The sequence below is a fragment of the Pecten maximus genome, chromosome 17, assembly GCF_902652985.1.
Source record: "Pecten maximus chromosome 17, xPecMax1.1, whole genome shotgun sequence".
Lineage (NCBI taxonomy): Eukaryota > Metazoa > Mollusca > Bivalvia > Pectinida > Pectinidae > Pecten > Pecten maximus.
In genome coordinates, this window is record NC_047031.1 from 18202402 (window position 1) to 18226551 (window position 24150).

At 36.8% G+C, this 24150-nt stretch overlaps 1 protein-coding gene across 1 annotated transcript; it reads left to right on the forward strand.

The window, feature by feature from the left end:
- Positions 1 to 3017: 3017 nt before the first annotated feature.
- Positions 3018 to 22347, forward strand: LOC117315488. Its single transcript, XM_033869696.1, has 3 exons — positions 3018 to 3163; positions 8016 to 8321; positions 14144 to 22347. Exons 2-3 carry the CDS (start codon positions 8144 to 8146, stop codon positions 21982 to 21984), a joined length of 8019 nt encoding a protein of 2672 aa, XP_033725587.1. The 5' UTR covers positions 3018 to 3163; positions 8016 to 8143; the 3' UTR covers positions 21985 to 22347.
- The last annotated feature ends 1803 nt before the right edge of the window (positions 22348 to 24150 follow it).

A 24150-nucleotide genomic window follows, 5' to 3' on the forward strand; every position in this document is an offset into this window, starting at 1 on the left:
GTGTTCATCTTCTGTCCTTGGGATCCCCTGGTCTTTAGTTGAGCGTTTGCACCTGTGATGAAGACTTTTGGTTCTGTCCATTGACCTTTAGGCAAGTGTTTGCCACCTGTTAGGAAGGCTTTGGGCTCTGTTCTGGGGATCCTCTGGCCTTTAGTTGAGCGCTTGCCCTTGTGGTGAACACTTTGGGCTCTGGCCTTAAGTAGAGCGTTCGCTCCCGCGAGGAAGGCGTTAATCCATGTCTCTGGCCTTAAGTTGTGCCTTTGCCCCGGTAAGAAAGTCTCTGTGTTCTGTCCTGGAGATCCCCTGGCCTTCAGTTGAGCGTTCGCTCCTATGAGAAGGCGTTGATTCATGTCCTTGGCCTTAAGTTGTGTGTTCGCCCTGTGAGGAAGTCTGGGTTCTGTTCCCTGGTCAATACAAGTCAATGTCTATAAAATGATTCTTTCTACTCGCTGAATAGCGTTCATTGTCAAAGTTGACGGTTAACTGTTTCGTTTGTTGACAGTATACTATGTCCAGGTATGGGATTTCACTGATCAAACCATGATGGATACCATCCTCCTGATAATAAAACCATGTCTTGTGGTCGTCGTCATTATCCCTTTGGAGCACGTTATACCTTTTTCATGTGGTACGATTCTTGGTGGTTTTGTTTTAATTACCCCGGCTCTCGTGTTGAGAACATGATTTTTTTGGCACATAAATTTACATACCAGGATTTATCAAGAAAGTAATGGGCGCTTATAAATTTGGAACGTGTAGTCCTTTTTAACCCACCATCATCAGATGGTGGGCTATTCAAATCGCCCTGCGTCCGTGGTGCTGTCCCCATTTCATGATCGTGAGAGGCGACTACATTTTCTAATCTGGTGTTTTCTCTTCTTTCTCAAGAATTTTCTTCTTTTCAATGTCTCCCTTGACACTTAATCACCTTTTGACTTTAGTTGAGCGTTCACCCCTTTGAGGAAGACTTTGGGTTCTGACCCTGGCCGAGACATGTCAGAGTCTCTACAATGGTAGTTTCTACACTTTCTAAGCGCTAAGCATTTTGAGAGTGGAACGACTGGTTCGCCAGTTGTCAGTACCTGTATAATGGGATATTATGTTGTTGGTGTATTTAGTGTCTGACTGTATCTGCTATCAATAACGCCCTTTAAAAAAGACACTTATGAGTAATAAACTACATCCATCAACTTAAAGTGCATGTTATGATAAGAGTGATTTCCGCTCCTTATTTTTACGTTCTTTATCTTGAGATTTATATAATGAAATATGGGCTATTGCAACTCTGTATTAATTAAAATATTAATTAAAATTGATCTAATTCCCCGTAACGTACATACAAATATTCACATTCATATCAATTAAATGTACATATTAATATGATATACACACTTGTCCATTAAATACTGTACGTATCACCATGATATACTCGTACACTCGTGTTAATTCAATACTGTACATTGCAAAAACACATATAAAGACTTTAAAATGCAAAATATCGTAGCATTATTATGTCCAAAACTGTAAACTGATTTCTTACAAGAGTTTAATTTGTGTATCGAGACATTTCTTTAAATATTTTAACGGATATAGAACACTGTAACAAACAGAATTGTATAAGTAAAGTCAAAATTCTAAATAATGGATTGTTTTTTTGTTTGTTTGTTTGTTTGTTTTTTTTTTGCTACTTTGGTTAGAAATTTTTATTTGTCCAAAGTTGCCTGTCCCTCACCGTTACAGTACCTTAAGTTCCGGATATATACATTCCGGTACCTATTTTATTTATTTTTTTAATTTCGCGCCTTTCAAACTTTGTCAAGACGTCGTTTTTGATCACAAGATCAAGGTGGTCTGAGAACATCAACTAGGTAAGGTTAACATTTACTATTTGTCAAGCATTATGTGTGCTTACCGTTCATTACTTGTTACCTTTTATATTAAAATGTTTTCTTTAAGTTCGGGTAAATGCCTGGTAAAACAAGCTGAAATTTCCAAGGTTATGAAGAGCTTTGTCAGAGGTTTAAAGCGTGTTAGTGATACTGATTCGTGGATGTCAACTCTGTTACCGGTCCTCTCAGTTAAACATACCATATGTATTTGATGTAACGGTATTTCGATTGTTTCTAAGACTTTTTGAACGGAATGAATATATGTTGACATGAAAAAATTGTTACACAGCGACAAGCACTGTTCATGGTAGGCTTATTTTGTGCATTTTTGTTTGTTTTTGTTTTTGTTTTGTAAATACGAAATTTAATTGAACTCATTAAACATGTTCTACATGTATATTATACTGATAATTAAGAGTGTCAGATTTATGATGAAATAAGCGAAATGACTGGAATTGAAAATAATGACATTTATATAACCTATTACATATTATATAAGAATAAAATAATTTTGTGATATGCACTAAATTATGTCATGAGCACAGAATATGAAAAGTGCCGGAATTTGGGGATCAGTGCTGGGAAAGGGCTTACATCTGGTTATGAGTCCTTGAAAAGTACATAAATAATATCACCAAACACAAAGATTAAAACTATATGTTAAGAATATTTCCATGTATAAAAAATAGTAATTAACATTGATCACAAAATAAGTGTTGTCAGCTTATGTCTACGTCCTCGACCAGGTTCCATGCCTAAGAATTGTAGTCTTTCGAGCGCTTCAGTTTGAGGAAAACAGAGCGCTGGAAAATTTGTTTGAATTTGGTAATAAAAAATCTGTATGAACTATGCATGTGTTTGGTGACAATAAAAATGTCTCACAATGTGTGGTGTTAAACTTTACTGCTTGAAGACATTTTATGACGATAACTATTTCGGGTAGTATTTATAAATGGATTGTATGCCTAGCGGTTAGCAAGGGATTGGCGGAATGCATGTCTACATCGGGGAGTAAACACTGACCCAGATATATATACATAAACATATTCTCAGATTGTATCGTTAACCGCACGCCAGCACAGGTCATATCTAGACTGTGATCGCCGTACCGGGACACCGTGTATACCCTTACATCGCACAATTACAAAGTGTACTAGTCATATTCGCGGGATTGTTAACACCACACAAGGCCACGAGGCGGACATTTCTCTGGTACGCGATGTCAGCACAAAGTGTTTTGGGGATGTCGACATGGACATGTTAGCTCTAGAAAGGTGAGGTGACAATAGTAATGACATAATCAGGCATTGTACGTAACCGGTAGAGGATAGCTTGATGTGTGTTTACAGTGTTCACTGGACACACATATATAATAGGTTACGACACGTGTGTACGGGTGTTAGGGGGGAGGGGGGATCACTGTTAATTAACAATGAGCTGTCGTAAACGCGTACATTACACAATGAGATGTCGTAAACGCGTACATTATAGGTAAATATCAAATCTGTAGAAAACGTTATAACGGGAATCACTGTCTACATGTTCCACCGATTGAGTGTTGACAAATTAACGGTTCAGGTACACGATGAACAGTAACATGAATGGCCAGGTAAACCAAACAGACTATAGGTCAGCGTTACTGACAGGGCAAGGACAGCTCTTGTCCAGACTTGGGGTGAAATACGAGTGGGGATGACTTCACACGTGGGAGTTGGACAGGTAAATTCAGCAGAAAAATAATAGATTGGAATATTAACACATATATATATATGATAGGTAAAACTAACCGATAAGTAATAGCAGGAAAAATGAACAGATAGATAATATAAGGTAAGATAAACAGATTGATACTAGAAGGTAAACTTAACAGATAGATAATAGAAGGTAAACCTAACCGATAAGTAATAGAAGGTAAAATTAATCAATAAGTAATAGAAGGTAAAATGAACAGATTGATAATAGAAGGTAAAACTTACCGATAAGTAACAGAAGATCAAATTATAAGATTAATAATAGAAGGTTAGATTACCAGATTGGTATTAGAAGGTAAAATAAACAATGATAATAGAAGGTAAAATTAACCGATAAGTTATAGAAGGTACAATTAACCGATAAATAATACAAGGTAAAAATAACGGATAAGTAATGGAAGGTAAAATTAACAGATAGGTAATAGAAGACAAAATTTAGAGATGTAGAATAGAAGATTTATAACAGAACGTAAAGGTAGATAGCGAAAAGGTGAATTTAACGACAGAGAACGAAAAGAGCAGGGCAGAAAGGGGAGGTGAATATTACAAGAATAGTGTTGAAATCTCCGGAATATCAACATATAGAGGCCGGTCAGAAACATTTTTGCGTCTCTTATAAATTCACCAAATGACTGGACAAACCCAGAGGCATATACATGACATGTATATGCACATGTTAACTTTCGCATTCCGTACTTAGCACATTTTTGGAAAATATGTTAGGTTTTCACCTCCAACATATTTCTTTTAATTCAAAAAGTTTGAAGACCCCCAGCACCACCATCTCGCACACAGCCACGGGCGGTCCAGTCATGGTCATGACGGGATTTCCACTATACATGTATTTATGATGACGTATGTGCCGGTAGGACAGTAGACACGGAAGTTGTTTAAGTATGAGAATGTGTTAAGAGTCGAGCTGTGTCGAGCTGTGTGTATGAGTCGTTAAATGGAGTCCTCTATAAAACGTGTATGGACAATATGATACACAGTTGATAGAGAACAAGGATCCCAACATGGCAACGAGAACTTAACACAAGTATGTAAATGTGTTGAACTGTTACGTTTATATAGTAATTTACACTGAACAGGCTCAGAAAGGGCGCCGCCATTTTGAAATGCGTGCTCCATATCAACTGCAAATCACGTGATTCCTCACCATGAAATGTTGGATGTCACTTTAGGCAATGGTGACAGAACTGTAAGCCTCCGTCTCTAGAATATTAAAACTACAAATTAAATGAATTTTGATCTCTTAAATTATGTCTGATTCCATAGATAACTTTTGGGAGGAACCTTGTACATTTATTGTGATAGCAGTGACGTATTCATAGGGACCTATTACACAACCGTGAGGTAATTCTTTACAAAATCTTAACGGTTGGTTGCACTATAACATTACCCATTTAAACTACCAGTTGTGCTATAAAAGTCTATACTGAAACACATTCTCATGTCGCTGTGCTTTTGAACGGTGTCGGCGGTTCTCTCCTCGACAATGGACACGAGTAACGAGGTAGATTTAAGTGACTCAGACAAGTGCAATTGTAAGCTCACGATTCGCTGGACGATGTTTTAAAAGACATTCTTCAGATGGGTAGAATATAAGTTATATTCTAACTATTTTGTACAATTACTCTTTTTTATAATGGTAATTCCTTTGTTCTTAAACAACGTGAATTATCATCCCCAAAGTATGTTCTTTAAGGACGAATCAAGCTGTCAAAACTTTTAAAGTGATAATACAATGAAAGGCAGAACAGTTATAGGACGACCCGGTATACCCGTAGCGGTGTGAATGTCTGTCCAGTTCAATGCCTCCGTGTCGTGTAACGACCGGAAAAGGGGCCCGGGAGTTGGGGGTGTTACATGTACTGTACATGACTCTGAGGAGTCCGGAGATGAAAAAAGTCCGTTATGGTCCGAGTGTCATCATGGCTTGTTGTGGTGACACGGGACACAGCCGTTAGTAACTGCATATACATGTAACCCCTTGAATAATCAAACTTAAATTTTATATACGTAGTGACTTCGATCTTTTCTTGGTGAATCATTTTTGCTCTAACGAAAAGGATGTCCGGGTCGTGATATACATTTTAAGGTTACGTATTTGACGAAATAAATGAGTGGTTGACGGATTGTACAAATTGTCAATGCATGGATTTTAAACACCCACCTGCATGGGTTATGTTGTTGACTTACATGAAATGATTGAATGGTTGACGGATTAAATTATAATTGGCAGTAGATTTTATAACACATACATTGATATCGTGTGTTAATATAAATTATACCGTGTACACCGCAAAATGAATAGAAAACTACACCATAGAGACTAACCCGCGTTTCCTCTGGCCCTGACACCCTGTCTGGTGTAGGTCAGGGCCAGAGGAAACTCGGGCCACATGGAGACTTAAGTCCTCCAGCAGAGCCACATTATCGTTCCGATGACCCAGATTGAAATAAGATAACCTTATTGTCCGACCGCTAGATAACCTGTCTCATACCAAAGGGTTATTTTTTTATATTCTGGGTCATAAGACCGTGTCAAGTCCCTGTGAGAAGAACCTACAACCCCGTAATCTCAAAGGATTGTCTGTATAATTGTTATCTCTATGATAAATAGATATCCTACTCGTGACGTCATTACTGACGTCATTTTATTTGTCCGCCACTCAGATTTTAGTGATTAGTTATGATTACATTTGAAAAGTTGCTTTTGACTCGCGAAACAACATTGTATTACTTTTCCAGCGGCGTCGTCAACATTTCAGTCCCTTTGCTTAAGAACAGAAGTTCATTTTAATTAAACACGGGAGCATTCATTTACAACATACATAAAATTCATGGTCCAGTGACTCTGGATTTAAAGTGTTGTTAGTTAAGTTTTTCAAAAAGTATAACTCATTCCAACTTAACCTAGAATATAGTTGCATTGTTGTATTGACATCTCAACCCACACTACAGATTACGTGAATTTTTATTTTTGTTGTATTTTAGGCTAAAACCCTAATATTATGAGAAATTGATGTAGATCTTTTCTGCTTATCCATGTGATTTGAAATTAGTTTATAGCCAAATTGGAATGACTTCCTTAGTATACATGTACCAGATTTGTTTTATTCTCACTTATCAGGAAGAGTGTTTTTGGCTTAAAATGACATATGAAGATGAAATTTGAGAATTTAGGATTTTGAGAAGTTTGATAAAATGTATTTAAATGTATGCTTCAACTTATATTAATCACGCTTGTTGGCCCGGATTGAGGCGCGCCAGGGGTCTTACTGTGGGAGGAAACTGGAGTACCCGGGGAAAACCCACATGGTCGGGCTGGTGACCCCATACCTTTTCACGTCCGATCGGTGAACAGAACCCCGGCTTCCCATGGGAAATGCAAGTGTTACCACTGTGCCACCCGACCACCCGAAGTTTGATATTTGTTTTGCAATGCACCAATATTTACACGTGTCTATAATGTGTAAAGGGTGCATCCATACTATCAAGTGGGGTTTTTCTTGTTTGTTTTTTTTTTGGGGAAGAAATACTGAAAAATTAGTGAATAATTTTGGAGTTTAGTTCAAACATACTATACTGACAAAACGGGAATGGCGAGGCATATAATTACGTGTAATTCTAGTCTGTTTACTCAATATCTAACGCTTAAAGTTCAATGTTTTCGTGTGTTTTGATAAGAAGTGTTTTCTGAAAATCACAATCATCTAAGCGTTTGATACGAACTATCCCTACCTGTTGGATGATCCATACGTTGTCGTAACCTAGCACGTCAATTTTCAATACCACTATTCGGCTAACTTCGGCTGATTCCGGGTACCCTGAATCAATTTCATGTGTCATTCGTATCTACGGGGTATTCCGAAACGTCGTTTTTGAATTTTAAAGCCCCCTCTCCCTCCCCTCATAAAAAAAGGAAAAAAAGGAAGAAAGAAAAAACCCAGGAAACATAATAAATTATGATATTTTTACAGTGGGCACTGAGGAAGACGTTTTAATTAAATGTTTATGTAGATATCAGTTCCTGGCTCCATACGCATGTTCATCTGTTGTCGCAGATCTGATTCATTTATCACTTTAAACTGTGTATGTTGGTACAGGTAAATGTGAAACAAAGCCTGCCCAACATTTACCTCTATCAGTGCTTACATCGTACCTGTGTCTTACCGGAAGTGAAAATCTGCCATGTCTCTTACCGGAAATGAGTATATATTAATGCCATGTACATGTATGTATTTTCTTACCGGAAATGAATATCTGCATACATAATGTATGTTTATCATACTCTGAGATCTGTCTCCACCATTAATGTACCTATCTTTATGACCAGAATTGAGAACGTACTTCATGTTTATTTTCCCAGGTGTCTACAACAGAAAATAGACTTTTTAATCTATTGTCTTACCAAGATGGAGCTCACCTAATCAACATACCAAGAAGTGAATAAGTGTAAAGACACCTCATTTGCCATTGGATTGATTGTATGAAAACATGTCCGGACTACGTAGTGACGTCATGAATGGGTCACAGGAAGATGAGGAAATGTCACTAAACACTCAGGATGAATTAAACGATGAGTCACGAGAGGGCACGAATGACATACCAAGCGACATATCCACACAGAAAAGTGCCGAAGTTACTGTGAAGGCGCAAAAGCCTCAACGTCAAAGTAAGTGATTATTTAAGAAATAATTGTTATTTTTTGTTGTTCACTGGTGTATGAACGGCATTTTTTGACAGATATTTTAAATAAGCGTCAAAATATTTCTTATATTTACATTTCAAAACTATTTTTCAACGTAATCTTTGAAAAAAATCATAAGAAACAGTATTCTACGTTCGTTATACGTAGTGACGAAACAGCTGAATGATCGATGTAACAGCGTAACAGATAGTTCCAATTTGGCGGGAAAGGTAATCAAGTACACAAGTACACAAAATATAGTTCCACACAAATTCATTATTTTAATCATCATGAAAGAAAAATATTGAAATGTTGTCTTCAATTTTACAATTATTAACAAGTTTTAAAGTTGATAAAACATTATTTCACGTGTAATCAAACGCGATTTTATATTCACACTTCTGCATTGGCAACAATGTACTGTATGTATTCATACGCGGCAGGTTAATTGTTCACCTAGGAATGAACTCTAATTTTGTTAGTACCTTCATATAGAGAACACACAGTGGAAATGTAAATATATCGGAATACAAATTAAAAACGCAACGATATTATTTCATTCAGTTCAGTAGCTATTATTTGATATCATACCAATTAAGATAAATGCGGCATTGATAATCGTCACACGGCAAGCCGTTTTAACATTTAATCCCATTTCCTCTTAAGATAAAATACAATGTATGTTTTAAATGTATTTCACTCAAGTGAAATACTGTAATACTGTTTACCTCAAAGTAAATAGGCTTCTTTTTGCATTATGTTTTATTTTTCTTAAGTGAAAGGGGATTTTCATTTGTTTTATGAACACATCAAACGTTATTTGGGAGAGGGTCTTTTAAGTTGAAAGAATTTGTGAGAATTTGTACCTAATTCTTTTCAGGTCTTTGTTGATAAGATATTTTTCGATGAAATATTAATAGCCCACAAAAAAGAAAACCAATTCTGAAGTGTACTGACGTATTCCGATAATAGAGCTATATAATAAAGTATGCAGTTCTGTCAATCAAGCACGTACACTCTAGCATCACAAAATTAAAAAAAAAAAAAAAATCAAAAAATATATACCTTGATTGACATAGCGTCATACAAACGTATACTTTGATAATCACAGAGGTACTCTCCTATAATTATGACGCCATTTACTCAGAGAGGACATACTGACATTTTAAAGTTAGATGTTGTGAACTCGTTCAAGAGACTGGCTGCTTTAACGACTGCTTGACCTGATTCGAAACAGCAATTTAATTTAAGGTCATGCTGGCTAGGTTTTAACTCCCGTCACTATCAAGCCGTTATAAGTTTACATCGCTCCACACTACTACTGTAACGTATTCCCTTAATTATCAATATCCAGACCGCTAACCTTTATCAACCAAGGATAATTTAATATTAAACCTCTCTACCCCACCCCTCCCCTTCCCCCACCTAATCTACAACCTGTAACTGAATAATCCGGCCAGAAACGCACGCCCTCTTCTGCCCAGCAAAACGTATCAAACGTCCAGCTTTAGTCGGAATACAACAGCGGTTTGTTTCCGTAAATTTATACGGAAAATATCGAAGATTCTCGATGGCACCAAATATAATAGTAGTCGTGTCAGTGTCACGCGATGGGAGGTATACCTAAAGTCAAGTTGACGTTTCCTATTGTTCATCGTTCTGATACCGTATATACACACGAGATAAGGGGTTATCACAACAATGCCTCTGTGACCTCCCTCTACGATAGCAGTGCACGTGTCAGGCGGCCCGGCGTCCAATCAAACATCATTAAAACTTGCTGGTATTATCAGATAGTTTGTTGATTTGTATCAAATCTTATGATCTCATACCTCGTCATACTGGATTATAATTAGTCAAATACAAATTACATATATATGTATATGAGAGAGTTGATAGTTCAATAGTTATTCAACTTGAAGCCTTACGGCTCACAAGTATGTAATAGAAGCATCAATTGAAGTCCCCTGGCACACTAGAGACGGCTATGCTGTGTGATGCGTAGGGCAATGCTAATCTGTTACAGTCTATAGATATGTATTTGTGTGTGTGACATTTTGAGACATTTTAAGGGCTACATTGAAATTGGGTAAAAATAGCATTCCCTGGTGTTCATTATCAGATGAGACCTTACAGTCTATATAAATCTAGCGCCCGAAAAGACACACTTGATAACATAGTGTAGTATAGAACACTTAATAACACATAGTCTAGTATAGAACACTTAATAACACACAGTCTAGTATTTAACACTTAATAACACACAGTCTAGTATAGAACACTTAATAACACATAGTCTAGTATAGACCACTTAATAACACATAGTCTAGTATAGAACACTTAATAACACACAGTCTAGTATAGAACACACACTTAATAACACATAGTCTAGTATAAAACACTTAATAACACATAGTCTAGTATAAAACACTTAATAACACATAGTCTAGTATAGAACACTTAATAACACATAGTCTAGTATAGAACACTTAATAACACACAGTCTAGTATATAACACTTAATAACACATAGTCTAGTATAGAACACTTAATAACACACAGTCTAGTATATAACACTTAGTAACACATAGTGTAGTATAGAACACTTAATAACACAGTCTAATATAGAACACTTAACAACACATAGTCTAGTATATAACACTTAATAACACATAGTGTAGTATAAAACACTTAATAACACATAGTCTAATATATAACACTTAATAACACATAGTCTAGTATAGAACACTTAATAACACATAGTCTAGTATAGAACACTTAATAACACAGTCTAGTATAGAACACTTAATAACACATAGTCTAGTATAGAACACTTAATAACACACAGTCTAGTATATAACACTTAATAACACATAGTCTAGTATAGAACACTTAATAACACAGTCTAATATAGAACACTTTATAACACACAGTCTAGTATATAACACTTAATAACACATAGTCTAGTATAGAACACTTAATAACACATAGTCTAGTATATAACACTTAATAACACATAGTCTAGTATAGAACACTAAATAACACAGTCTAGTATAGAACACTTTATAACACATAGTCTAGTATAGAACACTTAATAACACATAGTCTAGTATAGAACACTAAATAACACATAGTCTAGTATATAACACTTAATAACACATAGTCTAGTATAGAACGCACACTTAATAACACATAGTCTAGTATAGAACACTTAATAACACAGTCTAGTATAGAACACTTAATAACACATAGTCTAGTATAAAACACTTAATAACACATAGTCTAGTATAGAACACTTAATAACACACAGTCTAGTATAGAACACTTAATAACACATAGTCTAATATAGAACACTTAATAACACACAGTCTAGTATAGAACACTTAATAACACACAGTCTAGTATAGAACACTTAATAACACATAGTCTAGTATAGAACACTTGATAACATAGTCTAGTATAGAACACACACTTAATAACACAGTCTAGTATAGAACACTTAATAACACAGTCTAGTATAGAACACTTAATAACACATAGTCTAGTATAGAACACAAACGTTATAACACATAGTCTAGTATAGAACACTTAATAACACAGTCTAGTATAGAACACTTTATAACACATAGTCTAGTATAGAACACTTAATAACACATAGTCTAGTATAGAACACACACTTAATAACACAGTCTAGTATAGAACACTTAATAACACAGTCTAGTATAGAACACTTAATAACACATAGTCTAGTATAGAACACTTAATAACACATAGTCTAGTATAGAACACTTAATAACACATAGTCTAGTATAGAACACACACTTAATAACACATAGTCTAGTATAGAACGCTTAATAACACACAGTCTAGTATAGAACACACACTTAATAACACATAGTCTAGTATAGAACACTTAATAACACAGTCTAGTATAGAACACTTAATAACACATAGTCTAGTATAGAACACTTAATAACACATAGTCTAGTATATAGAACACTTGATAACATAGTCTAGTAGAGAACACACACTTAATAACACATAATCTAGTATAGAACACTTAATAACACACAGTCTAGTATAGAACACTTAATAACACAAAGTCTAGTATAGAACACACACTTAATAACACATAGTCTAGTATAGAACACTTAATAACACACAGTCTAGTATAGAACACTTAATAACACAAAGTCTAGTATAGAACACACACTTAATAACACATAGTCTAGTATAGAACACTTAATAACACATAGTCTAGTACAGAACACTTAATAACACATAGGCTAGTATATAACACTTAATAATACATAGTCTAGTATATACCACTTAATAACACATAGTCTAGTATAGAACACTTAATAACACATAGTCTAGTATATACCACTTAATAACACATAGTCTAGTACATAACACTTAATAACACATAGTCTAGTATAGAACACTTAATAACACATAGTCTAGTATAGAACACTTAATAACACATAGTCTAGTATAGAACAAAAACGTTATAACACATAGTCTAGTATAGAACACTTAATAACACACAGTCTAGTATAGAACGCACACTCAATAACACATAGTCTAGTATAGAACACACACTTAATAACACATAGTCTAATGATAGAACACACACTTAATAACACATAGTCTAGTATATAACACTTAATAACATATAGTCTAGTATAGAACACTTAATAACACACAGTCTAGTATATAACACTTAGTAACACATAGTGTAGTATAGAACACTTAATAACACAGTCTAATATAGAACACTTTATAACACACAGTCTAGTATATAACACTTAATAACACATAGTCTAGTATAGAACACTTAATAACACAGTCTAGTATAGAACACACACTTAATAACATAGTCTAGTATAGAACACACACTTAATGACACACAGTCTAGTATATAAAACTTAATAACACATAGTGTAGTATAAAACACTTAATAACACATAGTCTAATATATAACACTTAATAACACATAGTCTAGTATAGAACACTTAATAACACATAGTATATTATAGAACACTTAATAACACATAGTCTAGTATAGAACACTTAATAACACAGTCTAGTATAGAACACTTAATAACACATAATCTAGTATAGACCACTTAATAACACATAGTCTAATATAGAACACTTAATAACACATAGTCTAGTATAGAACACTTAATAACACATAGTCTAGTATAGAACACACACTTAATAACACATGCTCTAGTATAGAACACTTAATAACACATAGTCTAGTATAGAACACTTAATAACACATAGTCTAGTATATAACACTTAATAACACATAGTCTAGTATAGAACACACTTAATAACACATAGTCTAGTATAGAACACTTAATAACACATAGTCTATTATAGAACACTTAATAACACATATTCTAATTATAGAACACACTTAATAACACATAGTCTAGTATATAACACACACTTAATAACACATAGCTGGTATAGAACACTTAATAACACAAAGTCTAGTATAGAAGCACATAATGTTACAGATAATACACGCTTACTAACACTCAAATCCTTGCAATGGACACACGCTTAAGCACACCGGCGAGTAGTAAAGGACTAAAAAGATGTATAGTTCACTTAATTCATTTGACCCTTTTGTACCTAACGTCCATTTTGTAATGACTGTTAATATATCGTGTGTAGTTTCTACAACTTAACTAGTAATATAATGTATCTTTATATCCAAAATGTATTACCACTTCGTCCCATGTCATCTTAATACCCCGTTAATTTGTTCCGTGTCCTGTTCTACTGTTTCAGATCCCTCGCCATATCCATGTCATGTGTGTCGACAGTGTTTTGAACGCCCGCTCGACTTTTGGACCCATCTGAAGACGCACGTGGGTTTACTCCAAGCTAGCGACTTCCTGTTATGCGTTGTGTGTGGAACAAGATTTAAGGAAGAGGAAGAAATATCCAAACACCTGACTACTCATTCTGATGACGAGATCTCGCGATGCGAGGTGTGCAGTGAACCATACAACCACTTCACGCGCTTACATACGGGTCCCAAGCCATTTAAGTGTAGTCTATGTCTTCGAACATTCCGGAAAAGTAAAGAATTCCATTCTCACCTAAACTCGCATTCAGGTAACGATGACTATAGTTGTGAGATTTGTGGGAAGGGCTTCTCGCGGAAAGACCGACTCCGTATTCACAGACAACAGGAACATGGCATAAAATTGAACGAGTGTCCGATTTGTAGAAAGCGTTATGAAGAGTCCTTTGAAGAACACAAAATGACTCATAACAAATACATGTATGTCGAGTGCGATGAGTGTCACAAGGTGTTCAGTGCTATTCGCAGCTTGGCTAAACATCACGAGTTTCATAACAAAACAAATAGTTTCACTTGTAACCCCTGTGGTATTAAATTCAATGACGTCGCCCTTATGAAAGATCATGTGAGGAAACACTTGCCTAAGGCCACGCATGAGTGCAATTTTTGCCAGTTAAGATTTTTTACTGTCGACGATCTCAACTCGCATATGAAAACACATACGGGGACCGTGTCTAGTCGGTATTCTTGTACCGAATGTTGGTCTGACTTTCCCAACGAGAGAAGATTGCGTGAACATCAGCAGAAAGCAAAACATACGTCCTGTCGACATTTTCAGTGTAGCTTTTGCCCTAAACGATTCCTTGCATTGAAATCACTCTACCGGCATGAGAAGGTCGCTCATATGCATGTGCGGCACACATGTAAGTTTTGTGAACTTACGTTTGCTCATCCGAGGAATCTCACTTCTCACGTGACTAACATTCACCCAGGTAAATCTTTAGGTCACTACTGTGCCCTATGTAAAATCACTTTCAGTAATGCTACAGAATTAGATTCTCATAACAAGAAACAACACTCTTACGCGACGAGCGGAATCGTACAGACATCATCAGAAATTGCAAATTCAAAGGAAACATCTTCATCGGTGACCTCGTCAGTAATCAATAACGTAAAAGATGGAGGTAGCACACCCAACTTGGCAAAAAATAATAAAACTCCAAATGGTTCTTACACTGGACGGTCTGTAAATGAAATCCAAAATGTGAATACCGAAGATGATGAGACGGACGGAACAGGCAAGGAACTTGGGGAAGTAGGTAACGAAGACAAAGACACTACGGTATTTGTCTGTCGATTCTGTGGGAGGCGCTTCTCTATAAAGCATTTTTGGCGTCTACATAGCAAGAGACACAAAGCCGTGGAAAGTGTTAAAAGGTGTGAAAAATGTCGTAAACTGTTTGGCAGCCTAGAACAGTTCACAAATCATCGTTGTGTCGAGATAAGCCCGTACGAGTGCGAAATATGTGACGAACCCTTTGCTAGCGCGTATCTTCTGATGAAACATCGGGCTATACACAGGGGACCAGTGCACAAATGCGACAAATGCAACAGACTGTTTACTCGAAAGTGTAATTTAGAAAGACACATGGTCAAAAGCCATTCCTGGACATCGGATTACGATTGTATATTGTGTTCAAAGTCTTTCTCGTGTAAGCAGGCACATTCCTTTCATCTTTTATCACATATCCGAACAACAAATACATGTACAGTTTGCAACGTCGCGTTTCGAACCCCGGATGAATTCGATGAACATGTAGAGGGGAATCATAAGATTGGAAACATGTACAAGTGTCAAGTATGTACTGATGAGTTTGATTCCATCATGAGCTACCAGGTTCATCAACTTACACATGATGTCAGTGTTGCTCACAAGTGTAAGGTTTGCAATATGATCTTCAAAAACGAACTGCAACTGCGTTCCCATCAGAAGGTGCATAAGTCCTCGTCAAATATCATATGTAATTGGTGCGGCTTGGAATTTAAAAATATTATGAGACTTCGCAAACACCAGTACCGGAATAGGTGTTGGAAGGGGAGATCTTTCCAATGTATCATCTGTGGAGACAACTTCCAACGTCTAGACCTTCTGCAAATGCATACAAAAACGCATTTAAAATCAAATGTGTTGTCCGCTGAGCCTGTAAGGAACGATTGTGTTGTTCGCGGCAGTGGTAACGACGAAATTGGTGACGTCAGAGAAAAGAACCCGGTAGATCACTTGTCAGCCAACTTTGACGATGACGACGATGCTCCGGATTCAGCAACAACGATGTCAGGAATGGAGGAGTGTAATAGCGATATTAGTGGTGGTTCTTTGCCTCGTTCTGAGTTTTTGAATGCAGATGATGTTACAGTGAACGAGGACATAGAAGGGTGTGACGACCCTGGACAAAGCCACATTGGCAGTGTAATGTTCAGCTGTGGAGTCTGTAACAAAGAATTCTCTACCCATTCAGAGCTTCATCTCCACATTAACAACCACAATGTAGAGTCACATAGTATGACATCTGACCAGTTATCGCGTTGTCATGACAATGAGCCATTGGAAATAAACACAAATCATCCCCAGTCTTCTGCGTCAGAGCATCACAATGATTCTCCTGGAGTTTGCCAAAAGAGTCCAAATCAAATTGTAGACGACGAAAGTGGCAAATCCCAAGGACCTGTTATAAGTGACGATGATCAGATGGGCAGAAACAAGGGCATTCATGATTCAGATCTTTACATGTGTGGATTGTGCGAAGATATCTTTCAGAATATTGAAATGTTGAACGATCATATTTCCAAACATGCAAACGACAGGAACTCTTACAGGTGCGGTATATGTAGTAAGGTACTCTCTTCGATACTGTCCTTCCACACCCACTGTGCCAGTCACGTGGCTAGTGACGGTGAACCTGAACCAGTTAACGGCGGTAACAAAACAGGACGGGTTAATGTTTTTGATATGGCGTTCTTGACACTATCAAATCATTCTGATAGTCATACATGTCCAAATGAAGATGAAACATCTACTGCTAGTCAGAATGCTGATGAAACTATTCTAAAACAGAGTTTGAAAGATATTCCAAAACAAATAAAAGAAGAACGCCCCGGTATTTTCGATATTTTGAAATTTGATAATGTTGAAATGAAAGCGACCAATCCTTTGAAATGCGATATTTGTGGACAGACATTTGATTCCAAGCATGAAAAACGTCGTCACAAAAAACAACACACAAGCGAGAAGGAGACACAGGTTGATGAACAGAGTAATTGTAGTAAAGTAGAGACAGAACGAACTTGTTACAATTCCGTGTCAGACGCTACACTTGAAACACGCAACGTGGTAGATTCTTTGATGCTATATAAATGCGGTATATGCCAATTATCGTTTTGTGTGCCATCAAAACTCGTTGATCACATCAAGGTGCATTTAGATACAGATGTGTCTGCATTGTGTTCCGCGGACAGCGAGTCACCGATGGTGTCGGTCGATCACACCGGTGATGACACAAACGTCGAAGATCCCGTTGTACCTTCCCTGTCTGTCAGTGATAACACAACTGACTCATCAGGGGACATGAAACACACTTGTCGTACTTGCAAACGTGTGTTTCCATCTGCCGATTCTTTGTATTCTCATTGTCATGATCATGTCGCATTGCCGAGAATCAAGATCTATAGATTTCGTTCATTTGATGAAGACTTTTCAGGGTCGGTCCTTGTCGGGAATCATCCTGGCATGACCAAGAAGGGAGTTTATAATGAACAGTTTAGTAGGGATGTTGGATATGAGGTGCAAGGCACGGATAATCAGGCAAGACGTTATCAAATTTCAGATCGATCATCGATTCAAAGTGGCGATCGGTTTTTATCCGTCGGAAACAGTAAAAACCGTATGCACAAACACATAGATCCGATGTTGCCCGCTATTTCAAGACCAAGTGCAAATAAACATACCAATAGTCAAATAACGAAGTTACCTTCTCACTCTGGTACCGCCGACGCTTCTCGTGACAGTAACACATCTCGTTGCAAGCCAGTTTCTGCGTTGAAGTGTAAAATCTGCTCGCGCATGTTTGGTTCTGCGCATGGAATGGACGTACACTACCAAATGGCTCATAATTTAGAGACCGTCAAGAAGCGTATGTCCTCGCAGACACGCTCCTCATGCACACGTTGCAACAGAACCTTTCCTTCGGCTCACGCACTTCATGTTCACGAGGGGATGGTACACTCAGAGTATAAGACCAGTTACAAATGCACTACATGTGGCATGGGGTTTCTGAGCAAATTAAAACTTCAGGCACACATCGAAATCCACAAAGATGGAGAATACGACGAAGCCACTGCAAGGAAAACTCCATACAAGTGTGTAATGTGTAATAGAGCCTTCAGTTCAGTCCATGGGATTCGCTTACACGCTTATCATCATACCGATGTAGAGGACACAAGTAATCACAAATACCGCTGTCTTCTCTGTAAGATATCTTTTGACACTATTTTGCAGCTTCGTTCTCACGTCACAGTGGTCCACAATGATTACAAGCATTGCAATTTTATGGATGACTCGACTGATAGAATGAACGATTCTTCATCAAAGAAAGAAAAATCTAGCCGTGATATTAATGCAAGTAGTAGGCGAGAAGAGTATCTATCCAAAGCTACCGACTCCAACAGAGAGTTGGTTTCGAATGGCAGAACTGCTGAACGCTCATCTAAATCTACATTAAGTTCGACGTCTTCATCAGTACGGCTCAAGTCATCGACAGTACAACCCGCAGACACTCAATACAGACCCTGCCAGTGTTTGGTCTGTAATAGAGTATACCCGTCCACGTTTGTACTTCGCCAAAATTGTAAGCATTGTCATACCGTCACCAAGGTTCTTTTCCCGTACAAATGTCTGATCTGCCAAAAGAAGTATAGTACAATCAGAGGAATTAGGATCCATATGCTTTCTCATGTTGACAATGATTTGAAAAAGTCACAGAAGAGGCGTTCTGACGATACTGCCACTTCCGGTATTATTTCGAGAAAAAATCTAAAATTATCCGAAAATTCACCGAATACAGCAACAAATGGCAAACAGAAATTATCTAATCAGTGCTTAATGTGTGGTCGGATATTTAACTCGGGACGTGGGCTTAGGATCCACATGCAAAGTCACCCGAAATTTAATCTCTCCGTCCGTCAAGTAGTTTTCCAATCACCGCACTCAACTAAGCAACCGGTATCCATGGAAACCAAATCACCTAGTCCTGTATATCAGAATGAAAGCATTTCCGAAACCATGAAGAGTGGAACGATGAGGTACAGATGTCGCCTGTGTCCACGACAGTTCATCTCGACAACAATTATGCTACGTCACATGAAATCTCACAAAAACAAGTTCCAATGCGACATGTGTTGTGAGGTATTCAGCGATGCGTGGTCATGTGAGACACACAGGAGTTCACATAAGGTCAATGTAACGCATGCATGTGATCTCTGTCTGAAGATATTCCCCACCCTGAGCAGCCTGGTACATCATAGGAAATCGCACACCGGGAAATCCCTTCCCTACCGTTGTGATGCATGCAACGACGAGTTTAAGACCATCGATGAACTGAGATTACACTGTAAACGTCATATAAATGACGACCAGGGTGAGGACAATGAGGAAAATCCAGGAACTGAAAACAACATTAATGATAAGGAGATTCCGGTCATAAATCTAAACGGCGGGGAACACAAAAAAACAAAAGACGAGGATTCAGTAGATGAGCATGCATACAAATGCGATATTTGTGATAAGAGTTTTAAAAGTATTGAAGAAATTAAAGACCACTGCAGATCACATACAGAAAACGAGAGTCCTGAATTAATATCTAGGGCGGATGTTGAGGCTATGAAAGTGTCTGGGTCGAACATTTACCGATGTAACATATGTGACAAAGAATATTCGGCCTCATTTAGCCTGGAGCGCCATTACAGGATCCATGAGGGCGAGAGGATGTACATATGTCATATCTGTGATAAGACATTCCAACAATCTTCCAGTTTACGCGAACATCTGTTGTCACATCACCAAGACGCCCTGTATAAATGTAACGTTTGTGGCCTGCAGTACAATTGTATGAAGACGTTGTCAACCCATAAAAGAACGCATACCCAGTACGCGACAGAGAGTTGTTTATTATGTTCCAAAGAGTTTTTAAATCAGCAAGACTTTATGAATCACAAAAAGGAATGTGAAATTCAGAGACCATATGTGTGTGATATATGTGGGAAGGGATGTATTCGTAAAGGCCAACTAACGGAACACAGGCGAATTCACCAGGACACTCGAATATACAGCTGTTTCATCTGCGACAACCGATACACGCACGCGCATAATCTGAAACGTCACATGGAAGCAGCACACGGCAAAAACATACCCCGTGCTTCAATAACGAATATGATGTACGCCCCTTACAGTAATGAAGTAAAAGTCGAACAAGATTTTAACAGAGAAATAAGTCTAAAAGGCAGAGACCAGCCAAATGTTGAATGTAGTGCGACCGGAGCACAGGTTCCAACAGCGACCAATCGTTCGGTAGCTGATGATCACAACTACAAATGTACACAATGTAACGAATACTTCGTGTCAGTAAGTGCTCTACAGCGACACACAGTTATACACACTAGGGATAGTTCAAATCACACGTGCAATTTGTGTGGGAAGACTACGACCACACTAAAAGGAATCAGACGTCATATGAGCATCCACAATGAAAAAAATCATAGTGTGTGTCGAATTTGCGGAGTCATTTTTCAAAACAAGACATTATTACGAAGACACATACATATTCACACAAGGAACAAACTCAAGTGTGATATATGTGAAATGACACTGGACAGTACAAATATGTTAAAAGAACATTTACTTTCCCACATGATACTCCGGTGCAACATTTGTAGTGACGAGTTTCCATCTCGGAATCACCTGACGAAACATTTACAAACACACTCGAGGGAAGAAGGAGGAAATACGAAGACGCTATCTGAGACGTCTTTCGGCGAGAAACAAAATATTCAGCAAGATGTTGATACGACGGACGCTACGAAGAGTACTCAACAACACCAATGCTGCGTGTGTGGACAAACATACAAGAAATCAAATGAATTGGAAAAGCATTTATGGAATAATCACGGTGAGAGACAGGTCACGTGTGACATCTGTCCTGATCGGTTTGCCAGCCAGGACGGTCTCAAACGTCACATACTTCAGAAGCACAAATCGGCATTACATAAATGCCGGGAGTGTAAAGCAACATTTACCTCACTAGAAAATCTACAATCCCACATCGCGGAAGTACATCCTCAGCAGCCATACGCCTGTACAACGTGTAACATACAGTTCCAATCCATGTCGGAGAAACACCGTCATATGACGTCAGTTCATGGGCAAAATGTGAATTCGCCAGTCAGATTGATTGAACCTGATACTTCCATGGACACCAAACAAAGGTTCATTTGTAGATGTAAGGTCTGCAACAAACGCTTTTATTCCGTTGTGGACCGACAATTACACATGGTTCAAGTTCATGGCACTGTAAACTACAGGACAACCTGTTCTATATGTGGTCAGATGTTTTCTAGTAATGCTCGCCGCAGGAAGCACGAGGCTCTACACTTAGGAAAACTTATCCCATGTCCAATATGTCAGAGAGCATTCAAAACTAAGACAGCAATGGCTAATCACCGCCGATGTCACTCCAGAGAAACAAATACATTTAGCACACGTAAGCAGTGATTCGTCAGGCAAAACTCCTTGAAGTACTCATTTGAATTCATCCATATATATTATGTTAAATCCACTACGAACGTAAAGCCATCTACCACGATTGAAAACCATTATCAACACATCTGACACTTGGTATCTGCTATTTTGTATTTCAAACAGTAAATCATTATATCGTGTAACTTTTAAAACAAATTAAAAAATAATTATTACATGTAACTCGATTTTTTTTGTTGATTCATGTCGATGATAATACTATAATAGATTAACAAACAAAACTGTAAATGATGGTAATGTGTCCAATATTAGTGGATGTGTAGTGATGTACTGTATAAATGATGGTAATGTGTACAATATTAGTGGATGTGTATTGATTTACTGTATAAATGATGGTAATGTTTACAATATTAGTGGATGTGTATTGATTTACTATATAAATGATGGTAATGTGTACAATATTAGTGGATGTGTACGGTGATTTACTGTATAAATGATGGTAATGTTTACAATATTAGTGGATGTGTGGTGATTTACTGTATAAATGATGGTAATGTTTACAATATTAGTGGATGTGTGGTGATTTACTATATAAATGATGGTAATGTGTACAATATTAGTGGATGTGTACGGTGATTTACTGTATAAATGATGGTAATGTGTACAATATTAGTGGATGTGTGGTGATTTACTGTATAAATGATGGTAATGTTTACAATATTAGTGGATGTGTGGTGATTTACTGTATAAATGATGGTAATGTTTACAATATTAGTGGATGTGTGGTGATTTACTGTATAAATGATGGTAATGTTTACAATATTTAGTGGATGTGTGGTGATTTACTGTATAAATGATGGTAATGTGTACAATATTAGTGGATGTGTGGTTATTTACTGTATAAATGATGGTAATGTGTACAATATTAGTCTATGTGTAGTGATTTACTGTATAAATGATGGTAATGTGTACAATATTAGTGGAGGTGTGGTGATTTACTGTATAAATGATGGTAATGTGTACAATATTAGTGGATGTGTGGTGATTTACTGTATAAATGATGGTAATGTGTACAATATTAGTGGATGTGTGGTTATTTACTGTATAAATGATGGTAATGTGTACAATATTAGTCTATGTGTAGTGATTTACTGTATAAATGATGGTAATGTGTACAATATTAGTGGATGTGTGGTGATTTACTGTATAAATGATGGTAATGTTTACAATATTAGTGGATGTGTGGTGATTTACTGTATAAATGATGGTAATGTTTACTATATTAGTGGATGTGTAGTGATTTACTGTATAAATGATGGTAATGTGTACAATATTAGTGGATGTGTGGTGATTTAATGTATAAATGATGGTAATGTGTACAATATTAGTGGATGTGTGGTGATTTACTGTATAAATGATGGTAATGTTTACAATATTAGTGAATGTGTGGTGATTTACTGTATTAATGATGGTAATGTTTACAATGTGTATGGTGATTTAATGTATAAATGATGGTAATGTGTACAATATTAGTGGATGTGTAGTGATTTAATGTATAAATGATGGTAATGTGTACAATATTAGTGGATGTGTGGTGATTTACTGTATAAATGATGGTAATGTTTACAATATTAGTGGATGTGTGGTGATTTACTGTATAAATGATGGTAATGTTTACAATATTAGTGAATGTGTGGTGATTTACTGTATTAATGATGGTAATGTGTACAATATTAGTGGATGTGTGGTGATTTACTGTATAAATGATGGTAATGTTTACAATATTAGTGGATGTGTAGTGATTTACTGTATAAATGATGGTAATGTTTACAATATTAGTGGATGTGGGGTGATTTACTGTATAAATGATGGTAATGTGTCCAATATTAGTGGATGTGTACGGTGATTTACTGTATAAATGATGGTAATGTTTACAATATTAGTGGATGTGTGGTGATTTACTGTATAAATGATGGTAATGTTTACAATATTAGTCTATGTGTAGTGATTTACTGTATAAATGATGGTAATGTTTACAATATTAGTGGATGTGTACGGTGATTTACTGTATAAATGATGGTAATGTTTACAATATTAGTGGATGTGTGGTGATTTACTGTATAAATGATGGTAATGTGTACAATATTAATGGATGTGTGGTGATTTACTGTATAAATGATG